The following is a 24,429-nucleotide window of genomic DNA, read 5'->3' as shown; positions in this document are numbered from 1 at the left end:
TACAGAACCATGGCTGCCTAAGGTGCAATTTACAAAAAACATTTTACAGTCTCCTGGCACACTCCTAGACATGCATATAATACAATCTCTAAAACATTAACATTCACAGACATAAGCATACACAGATATACACTCATACAATGCAATACACACACAAATAAATACATGTTTTGCCCACTATGTAAATCCCACCTTGTTGGTGTGATAGGGTTTGGTACTCTTCAAACACAGACACTAGTAATCTATGGCGGGAGGGACAGGATTATAATGTCACAATCCTGCCCCCCCTTCCCCCCGTACCTCCCCACACACTTCAAAAGACAGTATAGTAGGCAAGTGTGTGTGTGGTTTCGGAGGGCGGGTGGGGTGTAAAGCAAAATGCTTAGTGTTAAGAAGTGCTCCAATGGTTTTCGGTGATTGCTCTTTGAACAGCTTCTGCTTTTACCCTGATAAATCTCACACGTTGTGTAAGTTGCATTGTGTGTTTGTATATTTTAATGTGTGTGTGTGACTGTATCTTAGTTTTATGAGTACATGCATGTAAGTGAGAGGGGAGGTACATTGGGAGGCATGGAGAATTTATCATGTTTATTTATCTATTGTTTTCATGCCTATTGGATTTTTGCTTTTATACTGTATATTTCATACTGTTCAGCATACCGAACCTGGAAACAGACTGAGAGTGTCAGAGTGAGCTACAGCTATCAGTGTGAAATAAGAACTGCCTAATATCAGTGAATCCGAGAGGATCCCTGAACTGCATATACCAAAGGACTGAACTGCATATACCAAACTGCTTTCCCTTGTGTACTACAGAGTGGATTTTAAGTTTGAATAAAGTTTTGGAAAAGTGGTTATCGGCTGGTGGTGAGTGATTTGGATTTTACGCACACTAGGGGCTGATCCACCCCCAGAACCTTTTAGTTTGGGGTGGTACTATATAACCACTCCATGTTTGTGAGTTTAATTTTTTTAAAGCTCCTTTATTATCTTTTAATGTATTACAATATTGCACTATATTCTCTGTATTTTTTTTATCTTTTGTAGAGAAACAAACAATATATTTTGTTAGTGCAAGTATATCTATAGTTTTTATTTGATAATTGCCACATTGATGATTGTGCTACACCTGTGTGGATCACCAATTGTTTTTTATAATTAGGGCATCTTAGTGAACATGTTATAGAATATTTAAATAGTTTGCGCAATTTATCAAGTATTTATCTAGGATCTCTTTACTAGGGTTTATTTGGTTTGCTGCATGCCTAATAGTGACACTATTTAATGATTTCTTTATGAGCATGTGCACTTTGAATTAGACTAGTGCCATCCTGTTCTATTTCTGCTGTTTCTGTTTGAGTATATCTCCATATGCTATCTACGGCTCCCTTGCTGCAGTTTAATTATAATTATTTTTCAATCAAAAAGTCAGTTCAGGATAATTTTATTATATGGGATTTTTCTCTTTTCTTTTGATAGAGCTGTGCATTAGGCATACGCTATGGAGTCTACATCAAATTTATGTTGATACTGCTGTAATCTATGGATGTTAGTTTAGTGAGTATTGAACTTTTATGAGAAAAAAAATCCCATGAAGCCTTGTAATCTTCTGACAAATGGAGCTCCATAAAATAACATTAGCTGATTAACTCAGGGTTTCTCTTCATGATTCTTTTATTAAATATAATGTCATATATATCAGGCATAATCTCTGAACAAGAGTTATATAAATAATTAGACCTAATTCTTAACAATAGTTACATTAGACTCACAAGTCAGTTACCTGTTTGAGGAGCCCTTGCAACTCCTTCTGAGCCCACATGTCTGTCAGGAAGAGTCGAGCAGCCTCTGCAGCTTTAGGAGAGGATCTAAAAGGATATTACATGTTAATACTGTACAAAGGACATCTATATATTCATTTATATCTATGTGTAGGTGGCTACCCTAGCTATATTACCTAAAACATCATAATACAAATCATAGAAAATGAAATTATAGAAACATATCAATATGGTATGTCAGACATGATAACATTACACATGGCATTACCTTCATAAATATGTCATCATAATTAATGGTATCACTAGTGACATCTTCCCACATATCAGTTAAACCATTCATAGAAATGTATGTGATTTATATACCAAACTTGTAGAAAGACCATGTGTTAGGTTATATGTGATGTTACTATTGATTTCAACAATGATGTCATGGTAAAGTGGGAAGTTGGAAAAATCTATGTGATGTAGACCAAGGCTGAGAAAATGTGAGTTAGAGATGTTGTGTAATGGTTCCTCCAGGCTGTCTACCAGAACAAGGTCCAGAATTGATAGATGTAATGCAGTAACCAGCCCATTATAGCTGGAAGGGAGAAGTAAGCTGCCATATTCCAGATACCTGCAAGGGGGGTGGGGGGGGGGGGGGTTTATAAGAGTAATGAGGAACAGTGTGTTAAAGTGCACGTAACAGGCACTCTGGGTGGGGCGGGGTGGGGACAGCGTTTTCAGGGTAAAGAGGCAGGAATGGAGAAGCCAGACCATTTGTCCCAGCATAAGGCAGAGGAAGGGTGGCAGTGGTGATGAGTCCCGGAGAGCAGTGAGGAGTTTGTCAAGACGGATTCTCGGGAGCATCAGGTTTTGGTGATAAAACTTAGTGATGTGGCGAGGGTGGAAGGCATGACCGCTTCACTTTCCTTTGCTCTATGGGGTCGTGGACTTACTCACCTGGAAGGTCCCACGATAATAGTAAAGATGGATGTGAAGAGCAGAAAGTCTAAAAAACTGTGCCAATAAAACTTTTGTGAATGAGCTAAGTATAATTTATTCTATATTTGTTTTTCATTTATTTTTACTTTACTTTAATGTAAAAATCTGGGCTTCTAGCAGGCGCAGGATATTTTTATTTTACCTATAGGGGGCACTGATATCCCCCCCGTATTGTTAGGAATTACTTAGCTTTACCATAAGCAAAGACCCTTTTCTTCAATTTTCCTTCTCCCGGGAACCAGATTTGTTTTAAAAGATGGTTGTTTTAGTATATAGAGGTTTGTGATTTTTTTTTTTACTAGACTCTATTAAGAGTCTTTTTATTTAAAGAGATTTTTTTCTGTTTTGGCTTCCACTACACTGGGTACACGCACCTGGCATGTATCCCACTGATGTAGAATTATTTAAAAATCTTTATTGCACCTGTATTGAATTATTGTACTAACTCCATTTTAATCTCACATAACCTCACATTATGACAGACCCTCCATTTTGTCTACATTACATGACAGAATTTCCTAACAGCATTTAGTATAATGAATAGAGACTGTATTTTCTATAAAGACATGACTAACCCCGGAATTGCTGAATCACCTGTAATTTGCAACATAGTATAATCTGAAGGCCATGAGAACACTGTACTAATGAAATGTTCTATTCATAAAAAGAAGCCTGAGCCTGATCACGAATCTGACATCACTAACTACCCAAAATGGCTAGCCGCCAGATTCCCCCTCCCATCGAGTAAAGACGACATCCCATGATGGGAGGGTGCCCCACTAGTCACTCAAATCCCTGAGCCAATTAATAATATTGATGGGTGGACATTGACATAGCCACTTAACATTTAATCCAATTAATGATGTTTATTTGTTATTATCTGATATTCAATGATGATGTCATTCTGCTTTTATAAGGGCTTGTAAGCCTGTTTTTTTGCCCAGATGCCATTAAATTTTCTGAAGTGCTTTTAACCTGAACTCCATGTGTCAGTGTGAACTTACTTCTGCGTATACGCAATTTAATCATCTCAGATTTGGACAGGAACAGATAGAAATTTAAACATATTTGTTTATTTCTAAATTAATCTACATCAATTTGGTGCATCCAACGTGGGGCCTGGGTTATGACCTATCTGGCAGCTGTCCAAGAAGACCTGGGTGGGTGAATCCCAGGGGAAAGATGGAGATTGATCACCTCTAAATACACGGTGGAGACTGACTGCAGCAGCCCGGTATGTTTCTTTCCCCTTTCAGATTTATCTATTCAAGTGTCTGTGACTGCTGCCAAGAGGACATCAAAGACAGGTAATATCTTGCCCAGAGAGCCTATACCTTATTTGTTAATACTTTTTACCTGCATTTAGTCTATCTGTTGCCTGGGTGTGTTTGTAAGGAAAAAGAGGGTGTTGGATCTGTGGAGATTGTGTAGACTCATAGTTTCCTGGGGGTCCTTCTGGTGTCACTTTGATAGCCTAGCTAGCCTCATTGTGCACATAACTCTGCTTGCAGAGAGGTGGTACCCTCCAGCTTCGAGCGCTGAGGCTGGTGGAATTCCAATTTTATTTGTGGCGGGCGGATTCAAGCAGGTATTGCTTGTCTCCAGCACCACGTAGTAGTGAGACTTACGGGTGGGTCCGTAGGGGCGCTACGGGAGTGAGGATAGAGGTGGCCACACTTAGTGGACTGCTGTAACAAGGGAGGCTATACAGGATTCGGGTCGGAGATGGTTGCTGTTTCCTGTGGCCGCTGGTAGTGAGACTTGAGGAAGTCGTTCTCCGAGCGGGGACACTACGAGGTTGAGGGAGGTGACTTTGGTCACACGAGTAAAGGAAAGGGATTACTGTTGATTTTATTTGAACTGTGATGCATGCACTGTATTTCAATTGTACTGTTGTTTTTGTTTAAATTGGGAGTCATTCAAACTCCTGTGTCTGTCTCTAAAATTCCACTTTACTTTTACCTTTTCTATACTTCCTGTATTATTTTACACTATCCGCTCCTATTTCTCTTGTGAGAGAAGTGATTGGTCACACACTTCTCACCCCGCTCCAATCCGTGGCTACCACCTCGGGTACACGGAATTAGTGACTAGTCTGCGTTTTGGGAAGATGCACTTGGAGGGACCCACCCTTTCAGGTGGCAGCCGACCATTGTAGACACTCTGTTTCATCTTCTTTCCCCTATATCTGGGACGCCTTTTATAGGGGGATATGAGACAGGGATTATAAAGCCCAATAAGGGCTGGCTAGCGCGTGTGATCTAGTTGAAGATAGAGGTTGCTAAAGTGTGTAAAATTGCTGTGCCTTCATGTGGTAGATTGCAGCCAGAAAGCTGGCGTAGATTACTGACAGAGAAGAAAGCAAGCTTACAGATAATGCTTTACTGGTACAGAGTAGCAAGAGCTATTCAGCAGGAAGGTTGGGTTGAGGAAGAACTAGATCACAAAGGGTTAAGAATGTATGTATATCATAATAATTGTTTTTTGTATTTTGTGTTCGCCATTACCCTGGTAGAGGGTGGGGGTTTTGTATTTTTTTTAATCACTGAGAGTATTACTAAATGTTGTGTTTTTGTGTCTCTTTGCTTTTGCAATAATTGTAATGTAGCTATCCTTCTGTCTTGTTACTGTACAGCATTGACATGGTTAAAGAGATTCTGCTTGCAGTCTCTCTCTCTCTCTCTCTGGGGGTTGCGATTCAGATTTTTCTTCCGTAGAGTTATTCAGAACTACTGATAAGACTTGGCAATGGAATTTTTGCTAGAAAATATTCTAATTCTGTATTTTGCTACTTACATAGGAGTGATGTGTCGTATAGGAGGTTTCTAGGGTTTGTGTATTGTTGTTGTTGTTGCCATTTGTGTGACGCCAGCAGGTTCCGTGGCGTTGTATATGTATTTGGACGTGTTGGGTGATTAATAGCTGGTGAATGATGGGGGAGGTTAGTTGCATCCCGTGAGTTTATTTTTGCACCATGTTATTCCAAAGCTTCACGGGCTGTTAAATGTATGTTTTCATTTGTCTTATTTAATCCGTCAAGTCTGTCCATAGTTTAGTATTTCATTTTGCCTAACAGAATGTTGCTTCTCTGATTTATTTTATTAGGCTATAACTTAGTGTAGCTAAGCTGAAATGCCCTAAAAGAAAATGGCCCCTAGAACAAAAGAAGGTTGTCCTTAAGTGCCCTCACTCTGCCCTTAGTGAGGTCATATCCGCCCATATATCGTGTCAATTCTGGCCATCCAAGGCTGACGAGATCTACTCCTACCATGCTCATCCTATCCTAAGACATGCTGTCTTCCTTAATTCCCACATATTATGAACAAGAAAGTTACAATTACTAAAATAATCCTGCTATTAGTTTCCCTATATCAGGAAAGTGTCTGTGACAAGTGATGGTTAATATGTAGATAGAATATATATGTGTATCGATTCACGTGTAAGTAACAAGTGTGTTTTAACTTTGTGTACAAAAATTGATAACATGCTGGAAGAGGGGTTATCTTAAAGAACATTTACTAAAATAAATTTCTAATAAACGAAGATTTCTTGAACAAATGGTAATACAATTAAGGATTGGTTTCAAAATGTTTTGATCAAATTGAAAAGGAACCAGTTAACATTATAAGCATAACTATTAACAAATGAATAAGGTGGGAGTGTGTTCCAATCTGTTTTTTACTGGATAATGTTTGCCTCCAAGATTAAAAGACTGACTGACTAACATAATTTTTGTTGTAAGACCAGATATTTTATTATTGCATATGCATAGGAATTGAGACTTTGGGCATTATAGTGTATTGATTCTAGATCTGTTACTAGCAGCAAGTGCTTAGCCTTATGCCTATCCCACGCATGCTTAAACACTTCTACTGAGTTAACCTCTACCACTCCAGTTGGAAGGCTATTCCATGCATCCACTACCCTCTCAGTAATGTAATACTTCCTGATATTATTTTTAAACCTTTGTCCCTCTATTTTTGAGATTATGTCCTCTTGTTATGGTAGTTTTCCTTCTTTTAAATATAGTCTCCACTTTTACTGTGTTGTTTCCCTTTATGTATTTAAAATGCTTTTATCATATTTCCCCTGTCTCGTCTTTTCATCAAGCTATACCTGTTAAGATCCTTTAACCTTTCCTGGTGAGTTTTATCCTGCAATCCATGAACCAGTTTAGTAGCCCTTCTTTGAACTCTCTCTAAGGTATCCATATCCTTCTGAAGATATGGTCTCCAGTACTGTATCCAGTACTCTAAGTGAGGTCTCACCAGTGTTCTGTACAATGGCATGAGCATTTCCCTCTTCCTACTGCTAATACCTCTCCCTATGCAACCAAGCATTCTGCTAGCATTTTCTGCTGCTCTATTACATTGTACATTGTCATTAACAGCCAGAAACTGGAGAACAAGAAATGTGAATTAATGTATAGCTATTTATAAGCTTAACAAAATCTCCATTATCTTTTTTATTTATTTCGCAGAATACAATGTTATTTGTCGATTTTGTATGTTTTAAAAATACATTATCAGTGAAGAGTAGAATAAATTTTACCCCATTTGCGAGACATAAAATTGTGATAATGTATATTTGTGATATAAGTAGGAATTACATTTTGAAATGTTGGATATAAATTAAGAAAATAAAGAACAAGAGTCAGGGATAGCGTCTGTCTCCACGGGCACAAGTCTGGTGTGGGAGAAGTGGTGGGCTAGCCACTGCGGGGCACCCACGGAGTGAAACGTTCGAGGCCTGTGCAGACAAGATGAGCATGTTAGCCTTTTATTATTTTTCTCTAGGGAAAGCATAGGGCCAGTTAATAGTTGTTGTACATGGGCTATTTGCAGCCTCCATTGCATTTCTACCTAGTCTTGTTTTCTGATGTATCCTCCATTGCTACATCACCTGTCTGCTCCCTTACCTGCCCACCCCCGCTTACTCCTTCCACCGATCCCTCCCCTTCATCTACAGTCTCCCACTTTCTCCTCCTACTCCTCCCTCTACTCCACCTTCTCCTCTCTCCTCCTACTTCTCCTCTACTCCTCCTCCTACTCCTCCCTCTACTCCACCTTCTCCTCTTTCCTCCAACTTCTCCTCTACTCCTCCTACTCCTTCCTCCTGCTCTTACTCCTCCCTCCTCTTCCTACTCCTCCCTCTACTCTACCTTCTCCTCCTACTCCTCCCTCTACTCCACCTTCTCCTCTCTCCTCCTACTTCTCCTCTATTCCTCCTCTATTCCTCCTTCTCCTCCTCCTACTCCTCCCTCTACTCCACTTTCTCCTTCTACTCCACCTTCTCCTCTCTCCTCCTACTTCTCCTCTATTCCTCCTTCTCCTCCTCCTACTCCTCCCTCTACTCCACCTTCTCCTCCTCCTACTCCTTCTTCCTGCTCTTACTCCTCCCTCCTCTTTCTACTCCTCCCTCTACTCCACCTTCTCCTCCTCCTACTCCACCTTCTCCTCTTCCTACTTCCCCTGTCCTTCCTACTCCACCTTCTTCCCCTCTCGCTCTATCCACTACTCATTCCTCCATCTCCCCACTACCATATCTATATCCTTTATATGCTTCCTCCCTTCTTATTCCTTACCAATTTCCTCCGCTCATAGACAACTCTGCCTCTACCTGACAACATTATATTTTGAAGAAAAGTTGCTCTGGCCACTCTTCCGCCACTTCCCAGGGGGGAATACCACACTAACAAAAAATTATTCTAACGAAAAATTATTCAGACTGGTGGAGGTGTACTTCATCATGAAAGAACTGTTTTGGGCACTCTCAAGGAAATAGTGCGGTCCTGACCCAGATTCCCATGGAAGTAAGACACCTGTAAGGGAGGTGGCTGTCCCTCATGTTTTTTCTTCACTAAGTCCCCAGAAATCTCATGAAAGGAACCTGACTCATTAGAACAAAACATGAAACACTAACAATCAATTCACAACTCTACAGAGGGGGGTCAGCAAGAGAACGGTAAATAGAAAGACAAATACCCCCAATCTCACACAGAAATAGGTGAGGAAACCTCTTCTACTGCTCCTCATGGTTGCTTTGAACAGATGAAAGAAGAAACAAGACACCTTTCAACAGAGCATGCAGTAGCTTTACCAGATCCTGACTCCACTCTGTTTGCGGATAAAGAGGAAAGGTACCATACTGGATTTGCTGTTGCTACAGAAGATCAGGTACGTCAAGCATCTTCACTTTCCTCCCCCACATCTGCTCGAGACGCTGAATTGACAGCCTTCTCAGTGGCATACAAAATGCCTGAAGGAAGACATGCCAATATCTACACTCAAGATATGCCCTGGGTGCAGCACATTATTTTGGATCAATCTGGAAGATAAGAAGCACCACTCAGCTGACCAAGCTGCCAACCAAGCCACAAGTGCACCAAGGGAAGTGGACAGAAGGGTGTCCGCTGAAGAAACTTCTATACTCACCATGTAGATCCTACCCACAGATCTCAAGCTTCTGAAAGAATGACAAGCAGCTGCTGACCCTGAAGAAATACAAAGCTGGAAAAACAGAAAGGGGCAACCCTTAAAGACGGGCTGTACTCCAACACTCTCAAGTTCTGTTTACCCAAAAACATGTACTGGGCAGTGGGCCCATGGAACTTTATACCTATCCAAGACCCTCATGAACTCTTTGATCTCTAAATACTCTAAAGCACCTAGAATTACTCCTCTAATCATCAGTTACTGCCGATCCTGTGTTATTTGTGCCAAGGACAGCTCAGGCAGAAGAGGAGGAGAATCCTAAGCACCTAGCTAACTCTCACTATCCCTTTCAAGAATCCAGGTGACAAAGAGCTGCTGGGTCAAATATGCACTAGTTATAATAGACATTTTGTCAGGATGGCCAGAAGCCTAGCCGGTCATCAATATGACAACCAAGACCATATACCCAATTGTGCATTGTGAAAGTTGCAGAGATCATTCAGTGGATTCATTGTTCCAGATTCAAGACTCTCTCTCTCTGCAACATGGGAAGTAACATTTGTTGATTTTGACACACTTTTGACTCTAAAGGAAAAATGACTTGTTAAAAAAAAAAAAGATACCAACAAGTAGGTGTTTGATGGCCATAATAATGCCTGACCACCTGCCATCGATGGAAAGCCGAGGACCCCAAAAGGAGACCTCGTGAAGCTAAAGAGATCCAAATGCCAAGCTTCCTCAGGATTTTTTGCCCATCCTGAATTTGTGGTGATATTAATATTGACTAAATGATCCGAGTCCACCTACGCTGATGTAGCGTGGGACAGGTTTAATACTACGATGCATAAGCAAATGTGCCCTAGCCAAGGTTATTATGTCCATACACATAATACATGACAAGGTACTCTTGACACACCACATTCATGCTTCAGAACACAAAGAGGAGCACCCCTCTAAAGGGAAAGTTTGACACATATATATATTGATGCCATAGGTGTGCCAAGGGGGGTACCAGATGATTTTTCAGTAAAAGGAAAGTTTGAGTCCATTTTCCCAACCGTCACTGATAATAATAATATTTTAATTTGCATTTATTATATCTATTGCAACCAATAACATTTACCTGTCACCATGACTTGTTGTGCCTATACTCCAGATAACACAGGTCCATATGGTAATGTAAGCTTGTCTATTTTATGATGTCCCTCTGAAGAACTAAGAAGACTTTAAGAACCGTTACTTCATAGGGTTTTGTGCCTTTGGGCTAACCTGTCTTCTGGAACTAACCAATAAAGTTTATATTTTTTAGAATCTAACATTTCATAGGGGGGACTGATGTAGAATTATTTAAAAATCTTTATTGCACCTGTATTGAATTATTGTACTAACTCCATTTTAATCTCACATAACCTCACATTATGACAGACCCTCCATTTTGTCTACATTACATGACAGAATTTCCTAACAGCATTTAGTATAATGAATAGAGACTGTATTTTCTATAAAGACATGACTAACCCCGGAATTGCTGAATCTCCTGTAATTTGCAACATAGTATAATCTGAAGGCCATGAGAACACTGTACTAATGAAATGTTCTATTCATAAAAAGAAGCCTGAGCCTGATCACGAATCTGACATCACTAACTACCCAAAATGGCTAGCCGCCAGATTCCCCCTCCCATCGAGTAAAGACGACATCCCATGATGGGAGGGTGCCCCACTAGTCACTCAAATCCCTGAGCCAATTAATAATATTGATGGGTGGACATTGACATAGCCACTTAACATTTAATCCAATTAATGATGTTTATTTGTTATTATCTGATATTCAATGATGATGTCATTCTGCTCTTATAGGGGTTGTAAGCCTGTTTTTTTGCCCAGATGCCATTAAATTTTCTGAAGTGCTTTTAACCTGAACTCCATGTGTCAGTGTGAACTTACTTCTGCGTATACGCAATTTAATCATCTCAGATTTGGACAGGAACAGATAGAAATTTAAACATATTTGTTTATTTCTAAATTAATCTACATCACCCTCTTTACACTCCTGACTGGGTAAGTTCTCTATTTTTTTGCAATAAAAAAACAAACAAACAGAAAACAAGTTTTTCTAAGAAAGTGCCTTGAGAAAGTTATGGATGAATTAATATCAGAAATCAAAAAAGGCATTACAGAAATAAAAATGCTAATGAATGTATTAAACAAATACAGTACATAATAAGGAAAGCTGCAGAATCTTGATACTCTGTATTCTTCTCCTCAAGAAAAGCAAGACTTTATGCTCTAAAGGATGAACACAATGATAAGACAGATCGATGCAATTTATGTTTCAGAAATATCCCAGAAGAAATCAATAAAAAAAACAAAAAACTTTTTATATCAGCATTTCCAAAAATTTGAGGTGGAAGATGAAGGATTAAATCATACAATTGAATGAATACACCGGTTGTAACGGATCACCTGGCACCCCGACTGGGTACCTCCGTTGAAGGATGCTCCTAGCGCTTACAGAGGGCTCCAAGCGCTCCGCCAGACATCACAACCACCGTAGACTCCTTCTGAGAGCAAAACAGGAACAAGTTCTTAAAAGAGCTTAGAAGTGATTATCCAAGGGAGTATGCAGAGCATAGCAATCCCTTGTAGTGATATAGCATTTTTTCCCAATAAGAGACAGGACTCAGTGTCATCTGCAAACACTGTCATCTGTTTCAGTGTCATCTGCAAACACTGAAACATGACTTTCAATGCTGTCTTTAAGATCATTTATAAACATGAGACATGAGAATTGATATATAAGCGTCTGAGTGTAAGGTAGTAGTTTGGCCATATCGTGTGCCTGAAATCAAATGAACCTACTAGACACTATGCAGAGGGTAGAATTTAAACGGAAGATGATGACGGCTTTCTTGTGCTTGTAAAAGCTACCGTCAAGTTCAAGAACCTAAAAGAGTACATTTACATACCCAACTAATTCAACATGTATCATTTGGTCCCAAGAATGAATCAAATCAAATTCCAACCAACCGAGAAAGTAAATATAATTTGACACATACGTCAGAATTCACAATTCCTAAGTACAAACCCCTGATATGAACCTGTGGAAAAAGGTCAGGAATATTAGTTCACAACATCCAGGCTTCATCATCTATATTTACTTTAGTAGAATTTTAATAAGTGACTGTAATAACATTTGTAACCAGTAAGGGCAAAATCCCATTGAGTACTGGTTGAAATTCGTGCCTATGTTGTGATTTTGATGTAATCACCGAAAGAACTATGGGAGGTATATATATTTGTTATGAGTAGGGTACAAGGGGATCGTAACAGTATGGTGCTGGTTTTTGATTGTTTTAGCATGAGTAGGTAATGGTCGTTCTGTTTCCCTAAGTCCATAGTTCTCAAGTAATCGGGGGTTGTAATGGTCTTAGTGATGAATTCGTTGGGACGGAGGAATCCATAAAAAGCTAAATATATAGCTTTCTTTATTACCGTATTCGTCCTGGGCTCAAAAGGAGAGGAATCTAACAAATTGACTAGTGTATGGAATATGTCATCTATGGGTAGGCGTTTTGAGGGGACATGTGCGTCCAATTTCTTAATGCCTTTAAGTACTGTCTTGATTTGATATGAGGACAGGAAACTCATAGCGTTGGGTTGTTGGATAAGCATGTGGTGTTGAATTCCCGTAAGGTATAGTTTTATTGTGTTAAATGATAGTTTAAGGTTAATGTGGCAAAAGGAAGTGAAACCCAATATTGATTCTAACATGAACATGTCGTTAAAGTGGAAATCAGTGATGAATTTATTGAATATGTGAAATGCTCTATCGTAAGTGTTTCTAGTATTTACAGAAAGTGCCATGTAAGAAATGTGACGTGCGTGATCTAACAAAGCTTTTAATCCATTATCTTATTCATGTCTTTGAAAAGTGGGGCTGGAGTTGCCAGTCTGGAGGTGGTGGGTAGTGTCGTGAAGAATTCCTGAAAACGAAATCGAGACAAGTGATCAGCACCGATGTTTGTGCACCCTGGAACGTGAATACATGTGATAAAGAATTGACAAGTGGCTGCTACCCATGTGAGTCGTCTTAAGAGTCTCATAATTACCAGGGATGATGACCGGCCTTTATTGACAATATGGCAAGTAGCCATATTATTCGAATAGCACCTAACCGTGTGACCGGACCAATGTGGTCCCCAGGTAACGGCCGCCGCCACGATGGGGTACAATAAGAATAAAGCTGAGGTCTCTGTGAATTTTTTGAGTGATTTGACCTCAGTTGGCCATGGCTCCCCGAGCCATTGGTCTCCCCAGATTGCTGCAAATCCTGTGTTTGCTGCTGCGTCTGTCCATAGTGTAGGTGAAGTGTCAGAGTGAGGTGGTATAAACATGGCTCGCCCGTTCCAAGAAGTGAGAAATTACCCACATACGCAAATCGGATGTTGCATGGTTGTCTAATGTAATACTTGATGTGTCTGAGGTAAATTGTGGAAATAGGGATAGTAAGTGTGAAATAAATGATCTGCCCTGGGGAATGATTCTCATTGCAAAGTTAAGCGATCCCAGCAATGATTGTAGTTTTTTCGGTGCAACAACCTTGCCGTAGGTAATGGTCAATGCTTGCCAGGATACGCTCAATTTTCTCATGAGGGAGGCTAGCCTGCATGTGTACGGTGTCCAGTTGTATCCCCAAAAAGTGCATCTGAGTGTCGGGCCCCAATGTCTGGTGTGGGGAGACTGGGATAGTGAGTGATTCAAATAATGCCAACATGTGTTTTAAACTTGTGGGTGGAAGTGTGTTGTTCTCAATCATGAGGAAATCGTCTAAATAGTGAATAACTGTGGTGCATTTACATACATTAAGTAACAACCAACATAAAGCCTCTGTAAATGTGTCAAAAATACGCGGGCTGCTTTTAGAGCCAAAAGTGAGACGGGTGAAGAAATAATATAACCCTTCCCATTTAATGCCGTGAAGGTGCCAAAGTGTAGGGTGCAAAGGAAGTAATTTGAAGGCATTCACTACATCCGTTTTACGTAACCATGCCCCCGTGCCTGCCTTAATGATGGCCCCAATGGCATGGTTGATAGTGGCGTAATGTAGTGACAACTCTTCAGATGGTATGAGGGAATTTAGGCTAGGGACCGTGGAGGAATGTGGTGCAGATAAATCAATGATCAGCCTGGGTTTAAGGGAGTTTTTTCCCGTGACAATCCCAATGGGATTGGTTCTCCAAGAAGTGAAGGGTGGTGAAAGGAAAGGACCCAGCAAGAACCCTTGGTTCACCTCGGTCGTGATGAGTTTTTGTACTAGCTGTGGGTCCTCTAGTGTGGATAGTAGGTTGTCACATTCCAGTGTGCCTGTAGGTAAATGTATCAACCCTGTGACAATCAACCCTCCGACAATCCTGTTATAAGATAGTCACTGAAATGTCGTGATGGGTGTAGATGTAGCAAATCGGTGAATAAGCTGAGGTTCACGCATGTGAGATAGGGTTTTGGAAAAGCTTTATTTGGGCACATTGTCTTGGAATGGGACCTAAAACAGTGTGAACATACGTGCATCAATCTACAAGAGCTAAAACCACAATTGCCTGCATTAAAATTGTTACACACTTGGGATTTGCCTAAGAAGACAATATCTCTTCCTAATTTATCTTTTAAACCTTTAGTAGGTCTTGGGAGGTTTATTGCTGCTTGGTTTTTCTCAACCTCGGCTGTATTAGGGCAGAACTTTGTGCTGTGGGTTGCTGATGAGCATACTGCACAAGTTGGGGGTCTGAGGCCTGCAAAGTGCCTGCAGAACAGCTCAGTGTCCAACTTATTCCAATTAATGCTTAAATTGAATTGAGCCAGAGCTGCAGCCACCTTTGCAGAGAAGGAACGGTGGTAAACATAAAATGCAGTACCACCGTATTTGTGCCCCAGATCCACCATCTTGTGCATGTACGCATCCAGCTCAGCTCTTTTCCCTGGGTAAACAGTGCAGTATACATCTCTATAGATACCAAACCCTAATACAAATTCTGGGATGGTCAATTTTTTGTTCAGGCGAGGGTCTCTAGCCCTTAGGACTACCGAAATGTCCCCATAAGCAAAGGTCCTGTTCTCTAGGACATCCTGGGAGGCAATGAGCAATGAAGCTAGTTTAACGTCCTTGCCCTCCAGAATGTCCTTTTTAAGGTGAGCTGGGACCATATGTGAGGGATCAATAGATTCTATAATTGCCGTAGCTGCCAGGGTATTACCGGGCAAGGTATTGGCAAGAGGCTGAGTGGTGACCGTCGTGTTTGTTGTGGACTGACTAGCACTAACGGCCTCCAATTTGTCCAGCCTGTTGCTTATTGTGCCAATGGATGCTATAAGGGACGTCATCATAGCATGAAAAGCTGGTACTTGGGTCCCGCTAGGGCCTTCCCCTGCCTTGGAGTTGTCAGTGGTAGCGTTCAGTAGCCTATACAACTCCGCCTTCCTAGCTGTAGCTGGGAAAGGAATGCAGCGTCTTCTGAGTTCTGCTGTAAGACGTGGTATGGTCCATGATCTAAGGGATGCAGGGCTATTCACATCTGTACCAGGACCAGGGGTGGCAGGCCTAGCGGGTGTGCTAGGTAGAGATAGTTCCTCACAGGGATATCAGGCGTTAGTGACATAACTGAAATTATAAAATTGATATGATCAGTCGTATGTAATGGGTTTGTGGGTGGGTACTGGTGGGCTAGCTAGATACCAAGCGGTGAAACAATTAAGCTTTTTGAGCGTGACAGATGAGTCCCTACTAGTTGCCAAGCGGCTTGAGAGGCACTATCTATGCGTGGGCCCGAGGGGAAGTTTGAGGCCACCGAACGTTGTGGCGGGGTGTTGGCCTCTCGGTGTCAATTAAAGCATAAGAAAGTTTGGGAGTGACAGGTGAGGCCCTCTCTTTGCATTGTTGCGAGGCGGCTAGCTATGATTTGGCCCGAGGGGCGTAGTACCTCCGAGTATGAGGATGGGGATGTTGGCCTCGAGAGACCACTAGCCTATGGATTAAGACCAGAATTTTTTTTATCTAATTGGGCCACATAACCTAGGACCAGTACCCCTTAAAGCATAGAAAGTAATTGGTTCTGGCGTAGTACCTGATATGTGAGTCAGGCCGAGCTCTCAATGAAGAGTGACTGTGATAGTGTCGAGTAGTTGACCTGTGGGTATAAGATGATCTATAAATATCTTTATATATAGGTAATGGTTAGGCCAGATCGTGGACCTTAGAACCAGAACCTACCCGATAATCAGCAGAGGGGATTTAACCGAAAGAAAGTGACGGATTTCTTGCTTGTAAAAGCTACCGTCCAATGACTGAGAACCTAGAAGAGTAAATTACACACTTAACTAATATCCTATGTTTTATTGGCCTTTACATGAATCATATTTAAATTCCTACCCACCTATAAAGAAAAATACAAATGATACAGATGTCAGAACCCCAAATCCTGGTACGATTCCCTGGTAAGGAAACCTGTGGGAAGATGTCAGGGAAAATCAAGTGTAGATATTTATATATATAATAGAATTTATGAGTGTAATATAGTTTGTGACCGGTAGGGGCGAAATTCCCCTTGAGAATTGGATGAAAATTGTGTTTAATTCGTGAGTAATTGCGCGAATTAGATGGAGTATAGGTACATACGAATAGATACATTTAATTGAGCCGAGAAGAAAAATGCTATGTGTATAGCCGAATGCTGCGTTCGTTAGTTTCAGTGATGAAACATGCGAGTGGTAAAATCGCAGAGCGGCGTGCTTTATATGAATGAAAAGTACCGCGTGCGGTTGATGCGAATGGGGCTCCGCCGTGTAAAGCCGTGAATTTTGCAGCAGTTTGCTTTACGGCGGGCCTAACTTACGTTTTTTTTGCGGCGGCAAGTACCGGACAAGCTGTGCGGACGCCGGCGGCAGGAAGAAGAGCCTGGAGAGCACCGGACAACCCAGGAGAGCACTGGACCAGGAGACCACGAGGAACAGGTAAGAAGAATCCAAGATGGCGGTCTGAACCGGAAGTTAACGTTTTAGACTCGCCAGACCATTAACGGTAAGGTGAGAGTGGATTGGTAGCCCTTTTATAGGGAAACCAAGCCCCTCCCACAACTACAGGCTAAGCCTTCAAATATATATATATATATATATATATATATATATAATACACTTCTGTATATAGTAAAATACACTTAGAAGGCTTTTAACTATATATTACTATTTTCAATTTATTTATAATTTATATATATATATATATATATATATATAAACAAAGCAAGAAATGAGAGCACTCCATGGATTTGGTAAATCAAATTACTGTATTCAAATAGCACGCAAAAAAATCGACGTTTCGACCGTCTAGCGGTCTTTATCAAGATGCTGTCATATACAAAAACCTCAAATATATACATAAACGCTTGTTAAACTTACCCAATCACCAAGTGCTCCCTGTGTGTCCAATCTGCCATGTGAGTGAAGCCGCAAATCGCGGATCGTTGTGTCAATTGCCATAAAGTGACGTGTGGTGAAATCACCATGTGTTGCCTAGAGACGGCAAAGCTGTTTAAAAACCAAATGTCGGCAGAGATTTAAAATCAATACGGAGGATAAATAAAATTATATGTTGCATATGTGTTTTCATAAATGTCTAAGCAACTGCCTAACTGATCGTTGGACACTAGAGTGAGCTAGTGTGTCCAACAATCAGTTAGGCAGTTGCTTAGACATTTATGAAAACACATATGCAACATATAATTTTATTTATCCTCCGTATTGATTTTAAATCTCTGCCGACATTTGGTTTTTAAACAGCTTTGCCGTCTCTAGGCAACACATGGTGATTTCACCACACGTCACTTTATGGCAATTGACACAACGATCCGCGATTTGCGGCTTCATTTACATGGCAGATTGGACACACAGGGAGCACTTGGTGATTGGGTAAGTTTAACAAGCGTTTATGTATATATTTGAGGTTTTTGTATATGACAGCATCTTGATAAAGACCGCTAGACGGTCGAAACGTCGATTTATTTTATTTTTTTTGCGTGCTATTTGAATACAGTAATTTGATTTACCAAATCCATGGAGTGCTCTCATTTCTTGCTTTGTTTATAGTATTTTGCACAGAGAAGCACCTGGTATGTATTATTATTTGGGAAGAGTGCCAGAAATTGCATAATATATATATATATATATATATATATATATATATATATATATATATATATATATATATATATATATATATATATATATAAATAAAAAAAAAAATTATAAATAAATTGAAAAAAATTTAATTTAAAAAATATATACAGGTTTAAATTTGTTCTAACTGTATTTTGATTTTGATATTAATATACATATATATTAAAATCAAAATACATTTAGAATAATGTTATAAATACATATATGTATGTATATATAGGTATTTAATACAATGTTAAACAAAAATCTGCACACCAGTTATGGGCAAATGCAAATATTACAAGTTTTAAAATGCAAATATTGTATTTCTCAAACGGTGTACTTTGTCTCTAAGAGATATTGCAAACTGACAAGGTGTTAGAAATGGAACATATTGTTTTTCATAACTGTTTCTTTAAGCAATAACCTCTTACCTACCTTCAGTGCATACGTATATGTTTGAGCCATTTTGTCCCAGACGAATTACAATAGCAATAATGCATAAACAAGCTTCAAGGCTACGCTACGACTCTTTCAGTACATAATATACTGTGGTAACCCTAAGTATATAAAGATGTTCGGACTTTAAGATGCTATCTTGACCTAAGCCAAGAATATTTTCATGACGTGTACACCCTTTAGTTATGGCCCTGTATTTTTGCCAAGTTAAGAGAGGTCCTAAAATGAATAAAGTAAAAGAAGTGTTACTTTTTCATATATGAACTATGGTGACCTTAAAATGAAGACACCTAAGATATAAATAGGTGTACTTTTAAATGTTAAGGAACAGAGGAGAGACTTGGAGACAGACGCTGCTCCATCTTAAAATGACAGAGAGGCTGACATGTTGACATGTTCAGGAGGGTATGTTAATCTATTAATGATATTTGCAAGCATTTAGTTTAATCTTATAAACTCTGCTATCATTTATTGTAATGGATTTTATATGTCTATATTTATATTTTTATATAATAAATACCTAAAAAGACAAAAGATATCTGTATGGTTAGCCCTGCTAAGTTCTATGCTTTAAGACATTATAGTGGTAAATAAGGGAACCAGCCGTAGTTACACAGTCAAGCCATAAGACTTGCTTTTCCCACAGAAATCACAAATTTGCAGTGATGTTACTACAGCAAAGGATTCTGGGTGGGCATATGCAAATTAGATTAACAAAGAATCACATTTTTGCCTCATTCCATTTTAAACATGGATTCTTTTGGATTCTTTTGAGTTATTAACAAAAAGTCTATTTCCTACCTCCACAGTGGTGGATATAACATATCAAGGTTGATAACAGTGTCTTTGATATTGTGGCAAAAATAAAATTGTATTCTGTATCCGCAGTTCAGTATTATTTTGTTGTCCCTTGAAAGGATACTGCAAGCGGAATATAATAAAACAGTAGTTGATTTAAATTTGTTGAAACCCCTTATAAAGAACTTTGCCACATATGAAGAACGTGGTTAAGAAGTTAGAATAACCACTGTATAGTCTAGTGCATGCAGATGGGCAGTGTATAGAGAAAAGAGGTTTACCACTCCGTCGGAGCAGCTGAATTGGTATAAAATTCTTTCTTCAAGCCGCAGTATTGGAAGGAAGAATGGAGGGACGCTGTAACTTTACACTGCTGGAAGATTCTGCTGATACCGGTGAATGACGGAAAGTGAAGGCGTTGTCCTCAGCTCATCAATGCGTTTCACCCGTACTTGGCGGACTTTGTCACGATAGTGAGGTTATAGTATATATACCTTGTGCAATTACAATGCCAGTCAATTTTCCTTAAAGGTACGTGTGCCCTCCTGTCGCAGGGCTTTTCATGTCACGACCAGCTTAAATAAAAGTTGAAAAGTTCATATCAAAATCTGGGTACATATACTCAAGTCCCAAATACAATTTTTATCTTTGAAAGCAATATATACATAAAACGCGTTGATGAGCTGAGGAAAAGGCATTCACTTATCGTCATTCACCGATAGCAAAATCCTGGCCCTGGAAGCGTTATCCAACAATCTCATAAAATAGCTGGTACTCCTTGGTCAACACGCTGAGGAAATCCACGTGGAAAACAAGCTTGATGAATTCACCACAGCGCACAACGATCTGGCGAGCCATGCGTAAAGTATAGAGCAAAAACATCCTCTTGGAGTCTAAACTCATGGACCATGAAGACCGAGCACGTAAAAACAATCTGAGGCTACGAGGGGTCCCTGAAAGTATCCACCCGGCAGACTTACCTGCATACGCCAGAAGCCTGCACCACGCATATGCTCCTGAAATTCCTGCGAACCGCTGGCAGATAGGATACATTGGGTCCCGCGACCTAAGCATCTGCCAGATTCAACACCAAGGGACGTACTCCTAAGAGCCCACTACTACAGCATAAAAGAACACATTATGAAAGCCAGCTGAAACAACACCCAGCCAGAGGACTACTCCAGCGTTAAGATCTTTGCAAATCTATCGGCGGCCAAGATATTAAGAAACCATGGCATAAGATACAGGTGGGGTTCCACTGGGTAAAAGCCCAGGCCCTGACGGATACACGGGCAAATACTATAAACTCCTATCTCAAACTTTGGCCCAACCCTTCATAAATGCATTCAATACACAGGGACTGGCCACAACTATCCCCAAATCAGCCCTGGGAGCGACCATCGCTCTGATCCCCAAACCAGGAAAAGACCCCGCTTTATGTGGAAGTCATAGACCAATTTCACTGATCAATATAGTCCTAAAAATCCTAACAAAAATATTGGCCACCAGACTGGAACCCCTCCTCCCAAAACTTATTCACCAAGACCAAGCAGGCTTCGTCCCAGGTAGGGAAGCTAAAAATAACATGACAAAAATCATAAATCTAATGTACTTGGCCCAAAAACACAAAATGCAAAGCACTCTACTGGCAATTGACGCCGAAAAGGCATTTGATAGTGTGAACTGGACACTCATATCCCACACGATGTGTCACTTGGGCTTTGGGTCACAATGGCAGGATGGCTAGACGCGATCTACTCGTCGCCCACAGCCCGACTGCGCATCAATTGCCAGCTATCCCAACCAGTAAATATCACAAATTGTACCAGACAGGGGTGTCGCCTTTCACCCCTTTAATTTATTCTAGCTCTAGAACCTTTCCTCCAGGGGATTCAAGACAATCAACAGATACAGGGCTTCACAATCCATCAACAGGAATATAAGATTTCGCAGATGATCTATTATTCACAATATCAAATCCCTTGTCCACAATACCAAATATATTGTCAGCAATGGACAAATATAGCAGGGTCTCCAATGTTCAGGCCAACCTAACTAAATGTGAACTCTTACCAATCTATACTACAAAATCACTAGATAGCCAACTCCAAAAGTCATTCCATTTCACATGGGCCAACAAATCCATCACATACCTGGGGGTACACCTCCCGACCAAACTTGAATCGCTATATGAACTTTCCTCCACTACTAGCATCCATCCAAACAGACCTGAAGATATGGCACAAGCCCTGCTTTGGCTGGTTGTGTAGAACAAACATAGTAAAGATGAATATACTCCCACATATATTATATCTTCTCCAGACATTACACATTATAATACCAAAAAAATTCTTTGAAACAACTAGAACTTTCAGCACTAATTTCATATGGTCTCACTCACGACCTAGAATAGCACACGCTTTGCTAACCCAAAACAGAGAGATGGGAGGATTCAACCTTCCGGACGTTGATAGATATCATAAAGCTGTACATCTGACTAGAATATACGAGTGCAACAAACTCATACCAACGCACCATTGGGTACATATCAAAAGCTCCTTCTCAGAGACACCCCTACACTTGACCCCATGGATCCACACAGGTGCCCCCCATATCCACCGCAACTCGCACCCAACAATCACAGCAACAATCAAGGTTTGGTCCACACTCTCTTGAGCCACAACTATTGCACCATACCCATCCCCCCTATACCCACTTACGAAGAACCCATCATTCTTAGAGGGCCGTTCTGGAAAAATATACCAACTATACAAAGACGGGAAAGATCTTAGGCTCCTAGACATGTTACAAGACCACACGATTAAACAACTAACACAACTTCTACCTAACACTGAACTAACAGGTAACCAATACCTACACTATAGGCAACACATTTCATTCAAACCAGTCAACTCCTATCCCAGTGGCGAATCCAGGGGATTGCCCCCCCCCCCCGAGAATACCGACTGTCTCTCCCGCTCTGGTGGCGGCCGGCGGGGGAGGGAGTGAGAGGGAGGACCCGGAGGTCAGGCTGCAGCTCCTCTGGGTCCTCCTCTCGCGAGATTTGGAGCGTTGCCGCGGTTACCACGGCAACGCTCCAAATCTCGCAAGAGTGAACTCTAGCCCGGGAGCGTGGGCTAGAGTTCACTCTCCCCACTGGGACCACCAATGAATCGCCCACCAGACCACCAGGGAAATGTCCCCCCTCCCCCCAGTAAAGGTAAGAAGGGACATAGAATATTTATTTAAATAAAAAATATATATATATTAAAAAAAAGCCCCCATACCCTTATATCACACACACACACTGCCCCCCATTACACACACACTGCCCCCCATACACCCATACTGCCCCCCATACACCCATACTGCCCCCCATACACACACACTGCCCCCCATACACACACTGCCCCCCATACACACACACTGCCCCATACACCCATACTGCCCCCCATACACCCATACTGCCCCCCATACACCCATACTGCCCCCCATACACACACTCACTGCCCCCCATACACACACTCACTGCCCCCCATACACACACACACTGCCCCCCATACACACACACTGCCCCCATACACACACACACTGCCCCCCATACACACACACTGCCCCCATACACCCATACTGCCCCTCATACACACACACACTGCCCCCATACACACACACTGCCCCCCATACACCCATACTACCCCCATACACACTCACTGCCCCCCATACACACACTGCCCCCCATACACACACTGCCCCCATACACCCATACTGTCCCCCATACACCCATACTGTCCCCCATACACCCATACTGCCCCATACACCCATACTGCCCCATACACCCATACTGCCCCCATACACCCATACTGCCCCCCATACACACACTCACTGCCCCCCATACACACACTCACTGCCCCCCATACACACACACACACTGCCCCCCATACACACACTGCCCCCCATACACACACACTGCCCCCCATACACACACACTGCCCCCCATACACACACACTGCCCCCCATACACACACACTGCCCCCCATACACACACTCACTGCCCCCCATACACACACACTGCCCCCATACACACACACACTGCCCCCCATACACACACACACTGCCCCCCATACACACACTGTCCCCCATACACCCATACTGCACCTCATACACACACACACTGCCCCCATACACACACACTGCCCCCCATACACACACACTGCCCCCCATACACACACTCACTGCCCCCCATACACACACACTGCCCCCCATACACACACTGACCCCCATACTGCCCCCATACACACACACACTGACCCCCATAGACCCGTACTGCCCCCCAAACTGCCCCCTCATACACACACACTGCCCCCATACTGCCCCATACACACACACTGCCCCCATACACTGCCGCCCCATATACACACATTGCCCACACTCACATACACTGCAATACTCACACACACACTGCAACTGTTACACACACATACTGTCCCACACATACACTGCATCCCTGACATACACTGCCGCTCTCACACACGCTCACACACTGTCCCCCTCACACACACACTGCACCCCTTACACATTGCACCACTCACACACACTACTGCTCCTATGCACTACTACAGCCCCATTTCCCAGCAGACTTCAGGTAAGTTGTCAAACTGTTCTTAAACGGTTTGACTACTTACTCTGGGAGGGGGTCCCGGCACTATAGACACCATAACCACTACACTGAGCTGTAGTGGTTATTGTGTCTAGATTATTTCTTTAAATAAT

The 24,429-nt window shown here is 41.5% G+C and overlaps 1 protein-coding gene across 2 annotated transcripts in view; it reads right to left on the bottom strand.

The window, feature by feature from the left end:
• The window catches only part of PKP1 (plakophilin 1), a 448,336-nt gene that overhangs the window by 3,978 nt on the left and 419,929 nt on the right, over nucleotides 1–24,429 (bottom strand). For both annotated transcript variants that reach the window (XM_063453188.1, XM_063453189.1), the window contains exon 12: nucleotides 1,784–1,868. In XM_063453188.1, coding sequence (XP_063309258.1) covers nucleotides 1,784–1,868 — 85 coding nt within the window. The remainder of the gene's footprint in view (nucleotides 1–1,783; nucleotides 1,869–24,429) is intronic.

Source organism: Pelobates fuscus, chromosome 1, assembly GCF_036172605.1.
Source record: "Pelobates fuscus isolate aPelFus1 chromosome 1, aPelFus1.pri, whole genome shotgun sequence".
NCBI classification, from domain to species: domain Eukaryota; kingdom Metazoa; phylum Chordata; class Amphibia; order Anura; family Pelobatidae; genus Pelobates; species Pelobates fuscus.
Note: the sequence above shows the minus strand (reverse complement) of the source record. Positions and strands in the feature narration are given on the sequence as shown.